The following is a 12,763-nucleotide window of genomic DNA, read 5'->3' on the forward strand; positions in this document are numbered from 1 at the left end:
GGAAAATAAGATGGGGGGATTTTTCTTTTCTGTGAGAAGCTTCAATAAACCTGAATCTACACCAGAACAAATAACCGTGGCATTGATTTCCTGTCTGACTTCATTATATAACATCAAAGCTTCTTTGAGGAAGCTTAGGTTAAATAAACAACAAAGCAATGGTTTGCTGTTCTTTCGTGAAAGAAAGCTTGTTGTGAGAAAGGTTTTTTAAAGTGAGGCTATCAAGTATCACACTAGTTTTAATAGCTGGCAGAGAAGGTGTCTATTTATCTTTATGGTTTCAGCTGTTTCTGCTTGCTATTATCGCAACTTTTAGAATCCACAAATAATTTGTATCTGACAGAATGAAGTGCCGACATGTTTCTTTTTGTTCTATGTATCATGTTAGCAATCAGTGCAAAAAAACAATTCTAGACCTTTTACTTTTTTCAGCCTTAATCCCAATCCTTCGGCTATAATTACGTACGTACATAGAAACATTGAAAATAGGTGCTGGGGTAGGCCATATGGCCCTTCAAGCCATTCAATATGATCTTGGCCGATCATCCTAAATCATTGCCATTCCTGCTTTCTCCCCATATCCCTTGATTCCGTTAGCCCTAAGAGCTATATTTTAAGGGCCTGTCCCACGAGCATGCGACTGCATGCGGCGAGCGCGACCAAACCGGAATCGGGGGCCGCGCGGAGGTCGAGTGATCCCCGTACAGGGCCTGTCCCACCAGCATGCGACTGCATGCGGCGAGCGCGACCAAACCGGAAGCGGGGGCCGCGTGGAGGTCGAGTGATCCCGTACGAGTCGACGTGAAGTTCGAGCAAAGTCCGCAAGAAATGCGCGCTAGTCGTACGCCGTCAAGTCGCTGCGTACGGCGTCGAGACGGTGCATACGGCGTCGAGACGGTGCGTGCGCCCGTCGATGCGGTGCGTACCGCCTCAACGCAGGCCGTTGCCGAGCGGAATTTTTGAACAGTGTCAGGTTTTAGGAACCCCGCGCGATGTCGGGACCAGACCTGCACAATTCCATACGGCTCCTGCGATCGAAGTGGGACTGGCCCCGCGAGGCCGTACGGTTCAAGCGACCATGTTAGGTCGCGCTTGCCGCATAGAGTCGCATGCTCATGGGACAGGCCCTTGACTCCCTCTTGAAAGCATCCAGTGAATCATCGATCATACATCAGTGAATATATGTAATCATATTTGACCATTTGGCCTTTCTGAAGAAGGGTCTCGCCCCGAAACATCACCCATTTATTCTCTCCAGAGATGCTGCCTGTCCCGCTGGGTTGCTCCAGCATTCCGTGTCTATCTTCGATTTAAACCAGCATCTGCAGTTCTTTCCTACACATCTTATTATTGTGAACCATTCAGTGATTAAGGCACAGTATAAATAACTTTTCTTTGCTAAAAGTATAGCACTGGGTGATGAAGCAATTGATTCATACTGCTGCAGCTGATTGCAGCCCATACTGCGACAGGCAGTCTTATTAGCTTGGATCAGAGGAGAGGAAATCATCTTGTCGTTTAGGTCAATATTATCATTTTGCAAATTCTAACCTGTCTCTGGAAGGAGCAAAATCTTTTGCAGCTGGGGATTTGGCCTAAACTGAGCTTGTATATATTGGTCTGCTTCCAAATGACAAAATGGAGAGCCTTGATTTATTCCAACAAAATATCAGGCTGTGCCTCCACGGCACCTTAGCCAAATCAGCAAAAGGCTTCAGTTCTAGATGCAGGAAGATTGTTCCCGATGTTGGGGAAGTCCAGAACAAGGGGTCGCAGTTTAAGGATAAGGGGGAAGTCTTTTAGGACTTAGATGAGAAAAACATTTTTTACACTGAGAGTGGTGAATCTGTGGAATTCTCTGCCACAGAAGGTAGTTGAGGCCAGTTCATTGGCTATATTTAAGAGGGAGTTAGATGTGGCCCTTATGGCTAAAGGGATTAGGGGCTATGGAGAGAAGGCAGGCACAGGATACTGAGGTGGATGATCAGCCATGATCATATTGAATGGCGGTGCAGGCTCGAAGGGCCGAATGGCCTACTCCTGCACCTATTTTCTATGTTTCTATTTTCCTCATCAAAATAAGAAGCTAGCATATACTTTTGCGCAAAGTAAATTATGCAATGCTAAAGATAGGCAAAAAGTGCTGGAGTAACTTAGTGCATTAGGCAGCATCTCTGGAGAAATAGGATAGGTGACACTTTGGGTCGGAACCTTTCTTCAGACTCCAACCCGAAACATCACCCACCCTTTTTTTCCCCAGAGATGCTGTCTGACCTGCTGAGTTACTCCAGCACTTTATGTCTATCTCCAATATAAACCAGCATCTGCAGTTCCTCCCTACACGTCATGCAATGCTAAAACTGTGCCAGTGATACTTGATTCGGTAAATGTCTAATGCCTAAAATGAAAATAAAATAGTAAAAACACTCAGCAAGTCTGGCAGCAGCTGTGAAATGAGAAACAAAGTTAACACCTCAGCTTGGAGATCCGTCATCATAATTGAGAAAGACTGAAAGCAGGTTAGTTTTATTATGATTAAAAATTGGGGTTTGGGGGGAGTAGATTAGACAAAGGGCATATGTGTGGGAGAGTGAAGCCAGGGTTGCTGAGGGAATAAGTTGAAATGGTTCTAGAAAGATAGAAAATAGGTGCAGGAGTAGGCCATTCGGCCCTTCGAGCCTGCACCGCCATTCAATATGATCATGGCTGATCATCCAACTCAGTATCCTGTACCTACCTTCTCTCCATACCCCTGATCCCTTTAGCCACAAGGGCCACATCTAACTCCCTCTTAAATATAGCCAATGAACTGGCCTCAACTACCTTCTGTGGCAGAGAATTCCACAGATTCACCACTCTCTGTGTGAAAAATGTTTTTCTTATCTCAGTCCTAAAAGATTTCCCCTTTATCCGTAAACTGTGACTTGTTCTGGACTTCCCCAACATTGGGAACAATCTTCCTGCATCTAGCCTGTCCAACCCCTTAAGAATTTTGTAAGTTTCTATAAGATCCCCCCTCAATCTTCTAAATTCTAGCGAGTACAAACCGAGTCTATCCAGACTTTCTTCATATGAAAGTCCTGCCATCCCAGGAATCAGTCTGGTGAACCTTCTCTGTACTCCCTCTACGGCAAGAATGTCCTTCCTCAGACTAGGGTCAAATGTGGTAATGGGGTAGTTTGAGGTTGATGAATCAACGAATGAAGTATGATCTGTGGTGCATAAGAGGGCTGTGGGATACAGCCAATAGATCAAGATGTGCTAATGGAAGGAGAATGGTGAGGGAAATGTTTGTCTCATGGTGGAATCTTGTCAGATTTGTGGAAATTGTGATGGATGATTTGTCTAACTGGTGGGGGTGGAAGATGAGGACTAGAGGAATTCTAACTCCACTCTGCTAGGAGGAGAGGGTATTAGAAGCAGTTTTGCAGGTGATAGATGAGTAATGGTACAGGTTCTGACCTCCATCTTTGATCACACCAAATAATTTGAGCAAAAGGATTAACTTGAATGTGTTTTGCACTTCCTGAAAGTGCCACGGGTTCCAGAACCAGGGGTCACAGTTTAAGAATAAGCCATTTAATAATAATAATAATGGATGGGATTTATATAGCGCCTTTCTAGAATACTCAAGGCGCTTTACATCGCATTATTCATTCACTCCTCAGTCACACTCGGTGGTGGTAAGCTACTTCTGTAGCCACAGCTGCCCTGGGGCAGACTGACGGAAGCGTGGCTGCTAATCTGCGCCTACGGCCCCTCCGACCACCACCAATCACTCACACACATTCACACACAGGCAAAGGTGGGTGAAGTGTCTTGCCCAAGGACACAATGACAGTATGCACTCCAAGCGGGATTCGATTTAGGACTGAGATGAGGAAAAACTTTTTCAACCAGAGAGTTGTTAATCTGTGGAATTATCTGTCACAGAAGGCAGTGGAGGCCAATTTACAGGATGTTTTCAAGAGAGAGTTAGATATAGCTCTTAGGGCTAACGGAATCAAGGGATATGGGGGAAAGCAGGAACGGGGTACTGATTTTGGATGATCAGCCATGATCATATTGAATGGCGGTGCTGGCTCGAAGGGCTGAATGGCCTACTCCTACACATATGTTCTATGTTATTATGATATGTGGTAGACTCAAACTCAAAACTACATGTCTGGCAAATTCAAATGGATTAAATAATTAAAATAAAGATTCTTGCTTTTTACTCATAATAAAAACCTATTTGCAAAGTTATTCCTGGAGCAGGCTTTATAGTTGTGAGGAATCAAAGGTGCTTTTTGCCAATTGGGGAAGTTGAGAATTGGGGCGTGGGTTTGGTGGGGAGGTGGGATGCTGGAGAGAGTGATGAGAGAAGACGCACCCGAGAAGAGCTGGTGCTCTCTCTGGTAAAATCAGTTCCATTTCATGTCCCTGTTGCTCAGGAAAGTGCAGGTGCATGAGGTCAGATTAGAACATATAGTGCTGGAATAACTTCGTGGATCAGGCAGCATCTCTGGAAGCCACAGATAGGCAAAGTTTCGGGTTGGGACTCTTCTTCACACTCGTTGTCTTCCATAAATGCTGCCGATCCACCGAGTCACTGACTCCAGCACTTTGTGTTACACGCAAGGTTGCAACATCTGCTGTTCCTTGTGTCTTTAGGCTGGTACAGTGGTGCAGCAGTAGAGCTGCCGCCTTACTGTGCAGAGACCTGGGTTCGAACCTATCTATGGGTTCTGTCTGTATGGAGTTTGTACATTCTCCCTGTGACCACGTGGGTTTTCTCCGGTTAGATACATAGATACATAGAAAATAGGTGCAGGAGTAGGCCATTCGGCCCTTCGAGCCTGCACCGCCATTCAATATGATCATGGCTGATCATCCAACTCAGTATCTTGTACCTGCCTTCTCTCCATACCCCCTGATCCCTTTAGCCACAAGGGCCACATCTAACTCCCTCTTAAATATAGCCAATGAACTGGCCTCAACTACCCTCTGTGGCAGAGAGTTCCAGAGATTCACCACTCTCTGTGTGAAAAAGTTTCTTCTCATCTCGGTCCTAAAGGATTTCCCCCTTATCCTTAAGCTGTGACCCCTTGTCCTGGACTTCCCCAACATCGGGAACAATCTTCCTGCATCTAGCCTGTCCAACCCCATAAGAATTTTGTACGTTTCTATACGTTGCTCCTGTTGCCTCCCACATTCCAAAGATGTGCAGGTTTGTAGTTAGTTGACCTCTGTAAATTGTTCCTAGTGTGTAGGATAGAACTAGTGTATGGGAGATCGTTGCTTAGCATGGACTTGGTGGGCTGAAGGCCGTATACAAATGCAGTGACAGAGAGAACGTACAACAAAGTACAGGCAGCACCCGCAGTCAGGATTGAACACGTGTCGTTGGCACATTAAGGCACCAACTCTACCACTGCGCCACTATGCCGCCCTGTGCTTTTCTGAGAGAGCTTTGTGTGGCCAGAGCTATTTAAATTGATTAGAAATATAGAAACATAGAAAATAGGTGCAGAAGTAGGCCATTCGGCCCTTCGAGCCTGCACCGCCATTCAATATGATCATGGCTGATCATCCAACTCAGTATCCCGTACCTGCCTTCTCTCCATATCCCCTGATCCCTTTAGCCACAAGGGCCACATCTAACTCCCTCTTAAATATAGCCAATGAACTGGCCTCAACTACCTTCTGTGGCAGAGAATTCCACAGATTCACCACTCTCTGTGTAAAAAATTATTTTCTCATCTCGGTCCTAAAAAACTTCCCTCTTATCCTTAAATTGTGACCCCTAGTTCTGGACTTCCCCAACATCGGGAATAATCTTCCTGCAACTAGCCTGTCCAACCCCTTAAGAATTTTGTAAGTTTCTATAAGATCTCCCCTCAATCTTCTGAATTCTAGCGTGTGCAAGCCGAGTCTATCCAGTCTTTCTTCATATGAAAGTCCTGCCATCCCCGGAATCAGTCTGGTGAACCATCTCTGTACTCCCTCTATGGCAAGAATGTCTTTCCTCAGATTGGGAGACCAAAACTGTACGCAATACTCCAGGTGTGGTCTCACCAAGACCCTGTACAACTGCAGTAGAACCTCCCTGCTCTTATACTCAAATCCTTTTGCTATGAATGCTAACATACCATTTGCTTTCTTCACTGCCTGCTGCACCTGCATGCCTACTTTCAATGACTGGTGTACCATGACACCCAGGTCTAGTTGCATCTCCCCTTTTCCTAATCGGCCACCATTCAGATAACAGTCTACTTTCCTGTTTTTGCCACCAAAGTGGATAACCTCACATTTATCCACATTATACTGCATCTGCCATGCATTTGCCCACTCACCCAACCTATCCAAGTCACCTTGCAGCCTCCTAGCATCCTCCTCACAGCTAACACTGCCCCCCAGCTTCGTGTCATCCGCAAACTTGGAGATGTTGCATTCAATTCCCTCATCCAGATCATTAATAATTCTGGGGAATATTGCAGCTGGTTTGTAATTTAAGGCTGCCAGTTAGTGTTTGGGTGTCTGTCAGCTGAGTTTTTGTATAATTAAGGTAAGTTAGTTTCTACATGCATGGTGCAGACTTTTGCGATTGTTATGTTGCTGGCTGACTTAAAAGTGCTTCCAATGGTAGTTGTGGGTGGTCCATTGAAGCTGCCTTCAGACCCAGAAGGCAAAGATGAGCAGCAAAGCAGACAATGGTGACTGGGAATAGCTGCGTGTAGGGCTGCAATGGAGGGCAGATAGAGAAAGGAAGCTAGAGCCTAAAGAAAGTCTATGATTCTTTTCTAGAACAGGTTGCAGAAGACCTGGAAAACTCTGTCCACAGCGGTTCACAAAGCACGATTGCATGATTGTTCAGGCAGATATGAAGAAATTGTGGGTTATGGACATCTAAATATTTTCCAACAAAGTGGAAAATATTTAGACCAAAAGTAGCACTGGGTAAGCCAAATCATTCAAGACCATATAATTGTCATTAAACAACAATAAACAATTTGCGCTGTGTGAATAATCCTGGTCGTCAACCCCCTTTGATTCTCGAATGGGTACCGCAGAGTAAAGCCCCTGTCCCACTTGGGCGACCTCCACCGCGACCTCTGGCGAGTTTGCCTGCAACCCATAGTCGCGGCAAAGTAGCCACGAGGTTGTGGGAGGTCTTCGTCACTCTCTTTCATGGTCGAGAGTGGTCTCTGCGTAGTCGAGGCTCCAGCTAGGTCGCGGCGTATTTTTCAAAATGTTAAAAATTGACCGCGACTAAAAATAGGTCGCCATGGGAAAAATCGATATTTTTTTAGTCGTAGGTCTAGTCGAAGCCGGTTGTAGTAGGTCGTGATGCTATTCGTCGGTATCGAAGGTGGTCGAAGGTAATAGCTCCGGGGTGAAAAAAAGGTCAGTGGGAAAAAAGGGTAATTTAAACAGCAGAACGTCACCTCTTTCACTCCAAGGCTTGCTCATTCATAGATGGAGAGTTTTTTGGAGAGGAGACTTGTGTTTTACAGATGGCATCAAAAAGGCAGCAGCGCAGGGCAAAAAAAACAAAGATGGCATCAAAAAGGTGCGGCCCATCCAGGAGGAGGAGTGGCAGGAGGTGATGCCACAGGAGGTGATAGTTCAGGAGGAGGTTGACCTGCATGAGAGACCCCTGGAGGAGGAGACCAGGGTGGTAGTATATGTCCCCACCACCACCCCATCCTTCACTGCCTCATTTGAAGGCAGCAAAGCAGCCCCTTCTCCTGTGTCTGACAGAGCGCCAGAGGCAGATGCCCCATTGGTGGTGAGGGAGGGCTGGAGGAAGGTTATGCCCTACACTTTCACCAGGCAGCAGGAGGGGGACCTTGAGGAATGGTTCCGGCAGAATGCCATCCTGTACAAAAAGGAAAATGAGGGGTACAGGGACAAGAATGACATGCTTGCCATCCACTGCGCCACATGTGTGCTTATCTTCCAGTTCCATCTTTTCCCAAAGCCCAGCACCACTCTCTTCCAGTCATCTGGTGTACTGGGACAGTCCATCACATCATCTCCATTCACCCATTGAGACCTCTTCTTGTGGTACGTCTTCATCCTTGCTCTTCCCCTTCTGCCTTTCTTAAAAGGCTGCTGAAGCAAAAGGGCTACTGCAAACAGCAGTAGTTGTATTTTTACTAACATCCTCCAAACTAGTTCCTTCATTGCTTGCATGGTGCAGAATGATTAAAAAAAAAAACCTGGGATGCATTTTTTAGTGAGAATAAAATGCAGACATGACATAATTTAATCAGGTGATCATTTGAGCTGTAGACACTTGTCACTGGTTGTTGTTGGTTTTCGGTGTGGTCCTCTGAGGTGGAAGGGGGTCGTGCTCATTCACGGACCAATTTGCCAGAGACTATCCTCGAGTAAAACGTACACGGTCGAAGCCAGTCTTCAACATAGTCGAAGGAGGTCGAAGGAGGTCGTCTTCATAGTCGAGGGAGGTCTTCAACATAGTCGTAGGAGGTCGTTCACTTAGTCTAGAAAGGTCGTAGGATGTCGTTCACTTAGTCGAGGAAGGTCGTAGGAGGTCGTAGGTCACAGCGACCTTGATTTTTTTTTTAGTCGCTTAAGGTTGCCAGAGGTCGCGATGGAGGTCTCCCAAATGGCACAGGCTCTTACTGAAATTGCAAATTTGAAATTCAGTCAAATTTTAGCTCTGACGTTCTATCTCTCAACCCTCATGATACTGGGAAAGGTGAATTGCTTCTGCCTAGTAAATTTGCCCAGAAAGATGCTAGGTGATTGAGGCTTATTTAAAAAAAAAATGGAAGTTGTATTTTTTTAAATGAAACTGTTAATTTGCCCATCACACAAGGACACAAGAAAACTAGTAGGCAGCTTTATTCTGACTCGAAATGTGGAATGCCTGACTTGAAAGTAGCTGATGTTGCTAATCAGACAAAAGATATTTCCATTCCAGAACAGTTGAATCCTTTGTCTACTTTTGCAACTAAACAAGATGTTGGCGGCGCGACTCACCCGTTGCAGCGGCCCCTACAGCCTGTCTGTCTTTTTTTATTTTTTGTCTAGTTAAATGTAGTGTTGGTGTTTTTTTTAATACTGGTTTTAAATGTGTATATGTGGGGGGGGGGGGGGGGGGGGGGGCGTGAGGGGGAAACCGTTTAAAATCTCTTCCCTGTCCGGGAGATCCGACCTTTTCCCTGTCGGGTCTCCGTTGTCATTGGGGCCTAGCACCGTGGAGCGGCCTCCAACCTGAACGACCCGGGGGCTCGGGAGACTGCAGAGCTGCGGAGCTGCGGACTACTCACCATCGTGGGGCTGGCCGGCCTCGGAGCGTGGGGAGCGGTGGTGACTCGCTGCTGCGACTCAACTCCTGGGGCTCGGAGGCTCCAGCAATGCAGCCGCAGGTCCGGTGGACTGGGACATCGGGAGCTCGCGGGTCCGGGTGGAGAGACCGCTTCCCGGAGCTCCCGCAACGCGACTTTTCCAGCCCGTGTCGCGGGGTTGGAACGACCTGGAGCAGGGCCGTACATCGCCCGGTGCGGCTTCATGGCCGTGGGACATTCCAGCGCCCGCCGGGGGCTCCAACTTTGTAACATTTAGACCGGGAGCGGGGCCATACATCGCCCGGCACGGCCTAAAATGGCTGTGGGACTTATCATCGCCCGCCTGGAGCTTGGACATCGGGAGAGACATAGAGAACAGGGGAGAGAAAAGACTTTGCCTTCCATCACAGTGGGTCCACTGTGATGGATGTTTGTGTGAATTAAATTGTGTGTATGTCTAGGAAATTGTCTTTGTTTGTATGGCCGTGGAAACAGAATTTCGTTTGAGCCTCACTGAGGCTCAAATGACAATAAATTGTATTGTATTGTAAGTATTGTATTGTATTGTATTGTATTGTATAAAATCAGAATCATATAGAAGATGGATGCTTTAATCACCAAAAGAGAATACACATTTAAAAAAAAAATTGCTATGTAGCATGACCAGTTCAACCAGTTGGTATTGCAGTTGAGTTCAACAATAAACTTGGCTCCAGGATTTGAATTATCATATGATCCATTTTCTTAAATTTTTGAATACTCAGGGTTTGCAGAATACATCTGAAAGACAATTAAAAGTTTTTTTTCCCCCACTGTGACAACCACAAGCTGTGAGACACCCCTTGACGGCTCATGTTGTATTAGATATCCAAACAGAAACAATTTATTACATCACATCCAAAAACTAATTGGAAAGTTCTCGAAAGCTGGATTCTTGGGGGACACATTTTGTCTGTTTCTTGAATGCATCCCAACAGTATTCTGACCAAAGAGTATAGAGCAGAGCAAGATAGACCACTCCTCCGAAATCCAGCGGACTGACGTGTAGTACGTAACGGAACGTCACGGCCGCCGTTTGTTTATGCCAAACGCGACATCTTTGGTAGCGGGTACGGACTCCACAGTTATACAATCTGCTCTTACATCAGGTCGCAGGAAAAGCAAAGATACTAGAGGCTCCTGGAAGAGGACGTTTCCTCCACTCCTGAGTTGATCCAGGACTGATTCTCGGTCCCTCCGATACCAGATGAAGGCGGCCGGCACCAGGCTCTCTGTCCGGCGGGAGAGCTTCAAGCGTCTGCCCGCGCGAGGTCGGCGCTCCCGAGGCAGCGGGCAATGGTCCTCTAGTATCTTTGGTGTAATCCGTTCCAAAGATTGGTCCGCTCTATCATCTTTGGTGTAATCAGTGTTGTAGGGGCCAGTGTTTTATATAGCATCGATCACTTCACATATTTAGTTAATATTATTGTAAATTTTAATAATATTATTGAAAATTGCAGCTCAATAAAATGGCGTCATGTCATATCCATGTCATACTACGCTTTTTTCGCAGAGTGGCGCATCTTGCACTGCTCTATAATCTTTGATTCTGACTAGTTGCTTTATGGTCTGGCATTGGAATTGAAAAGCACAGGAACGGAAGAGGCTGCAGAGAATGGTGGAATCAGCCAGGTCCATCATGGGCAAAATCCTCCCCGCCATTGAAAGCCTCGAGAAGCTGGCATCTATCATCAAAGATCCCCATCATCTAGATCATGCCAACTGCTCACTGCTACCATCGGATAGGAGGCACAAAAGCCTGAAGTCCTACACCATCAAGCTAGGAAACCGCTATTTTCAAACAATTATTAGTTTCTTGAACCAGCCTACCTAATCTTAATCCTATCTCTACAATTATGTTCTTGCACTAATGTCTTTTTTTTTTCACAGTGTACTTTTAGAATTTAATGTGTAAGTTATTAATGTTTTTCTAAGTCTTTGTGCCTGTGGTCCTGCTGCAAGCACAGTTTTACGTTGTACCTGTGTCTCACTGTACTCATGCATATGGCAATAAACTTGAACCTGTCTTGCTTTCTTTCCGACTCTGGTAGAATTAAGGACTACTATTCTGGCTGAGGAAATTAAAATGGGATTCGGAATTTGGAGCTTATTTTGGTAACATAGTTCAACATTCCTTGCCTCCTTGTGGAACAAAAGAGAACACAAAATATAAGCTGTTATTTTTTAGTAGGAGCAAGCTCAAGTGCTGAGTGACCTACTCCTGCTCCAGCATTTGTGTACTTGAGATGTTTATAGTGCTGGAATTGCATGTTTAAAGTGAATCTAATGTTATCTCTGTATCTTTAATTTCTTATTTTTGTTTCTAGGTGCCCTGTATCTTCAGTATGGAGACGATGTGACACAATTTACAATGCCAAATGAAATTACATCAATGGATACAGTTCACGCACTGTTTGTACGTGCCTTCCCGAAACAACTCACAATGAAGTTGCTGGAATCTCAAAATGCAGCTGTGTATATTAATGATGAAGCCAGGAATATGTTCTTTGAGCTAACTGACTTGAGGTAAGCAAATGATGCCAACATTCTTAATGTCAATTCATACACAGTTAGATATGGGAAAACTTTGGTCTTAAAGTCCTTATATCAGGCAAAAAACAAAACATTTCATTAGATTTGAATTATCTCAAATTTTGAAGTTAAGGTTTGCTTCTGTAAATAAATTTTGCTAAATGAAAAGGTTCATTCTCAAACCAGTTGAAATTTTTTTCTTGATTTGCGGTATATATCTGAACGTGCAAAATTAAAGTTCATCAGTCTTTAATTGTGGTAATATCCTCCTGCTGTTACAAAACCATAATATGCCTTTTCCGTGTGTTAAAATACTTTCTCATGTGATAACCTACAGTTTTCAACTAATACAAGTGTGACCAGCTGTGGCTGGACAATCTGATAGGGATAATAACATGCGATACCTTAGGTGTGGGGTCAGACATGAAAACTGTTTCATAAAGGGCCAGATCATGTCTGATCTGTAGACTGGCAGTTGCAGGAGAAACTGACTACAATTAGCTCTATTGCCATTTGCTGTACCAATGAAGTCCCTCAGTGATCACTGACACTCCCACCTCCCAATCTCCCACTTGCTGGTGAGTTGGATCGTTCAATGTGGCCTGCCAACACTGCTGGGAGCTTATTACCCTAGCCTGCACATTAGCAGCCAGCCTCTCCTTTATACTTGAATCAAGAAAATGCAGATGCTGGTTTACAGAGGAAAACACAACGTGCTGGAGTAGCTCAGCAGGTAAGGCAACATTCCAGGAGAACATGGACAGGTGATGTTTCGCATCAGGCCCCAAAATGTCGCCTATCCATATTTTTTCTGAAGAAGGATCTCGACCCAAAACGTCACCCATTCCTTCTATCCGAGATGCTGCCTGTCCCACTGAGTTACTCCAGCATTT

General features: G+C 45.3%; 1 protein-coding gene across 11 annotated transcripts in view; it reads left to right on the top strand.

Moving 5' to 3' along the window:
- kiaa1217 (KIAA1217 ortholog) overlaps positions 1 to 12,763 on the top strand; it is a 604,059-nt gene that overhangs the window by 425,699 nt on the left and 165,597 nt on the right. For all 11 annotated transcript variants that reach the window (XM_033015665.1, XM_033015692.1, XM_033015700.1 and 8 more), the window contains one exon: positions 11,666 to 11,864. In XM_033015665.1, the coding sequence (XP_032871556.1) occupies positions 11,666 to 11,864 (199 nt within the window). The remainder of the gene's footprint in view (positions 1 to 11,665; positions 11,865 to 12,763) is intronic.

This window comes from Amblyraja radiata, chromosome 2, assembly GCF_010909765.2.
Source record: "Amblyraja radiata isolate CabotCenter1 chromosome 2, sAmbRad1.1.pri, whole genome shotgun sequence".
Lineage (NCBI taxonomy): Eukaryota > Metazoa > Chordata > Chondrichthyes > Rajiformes > Rajidae > Amblyraja > Amblyraja radiata.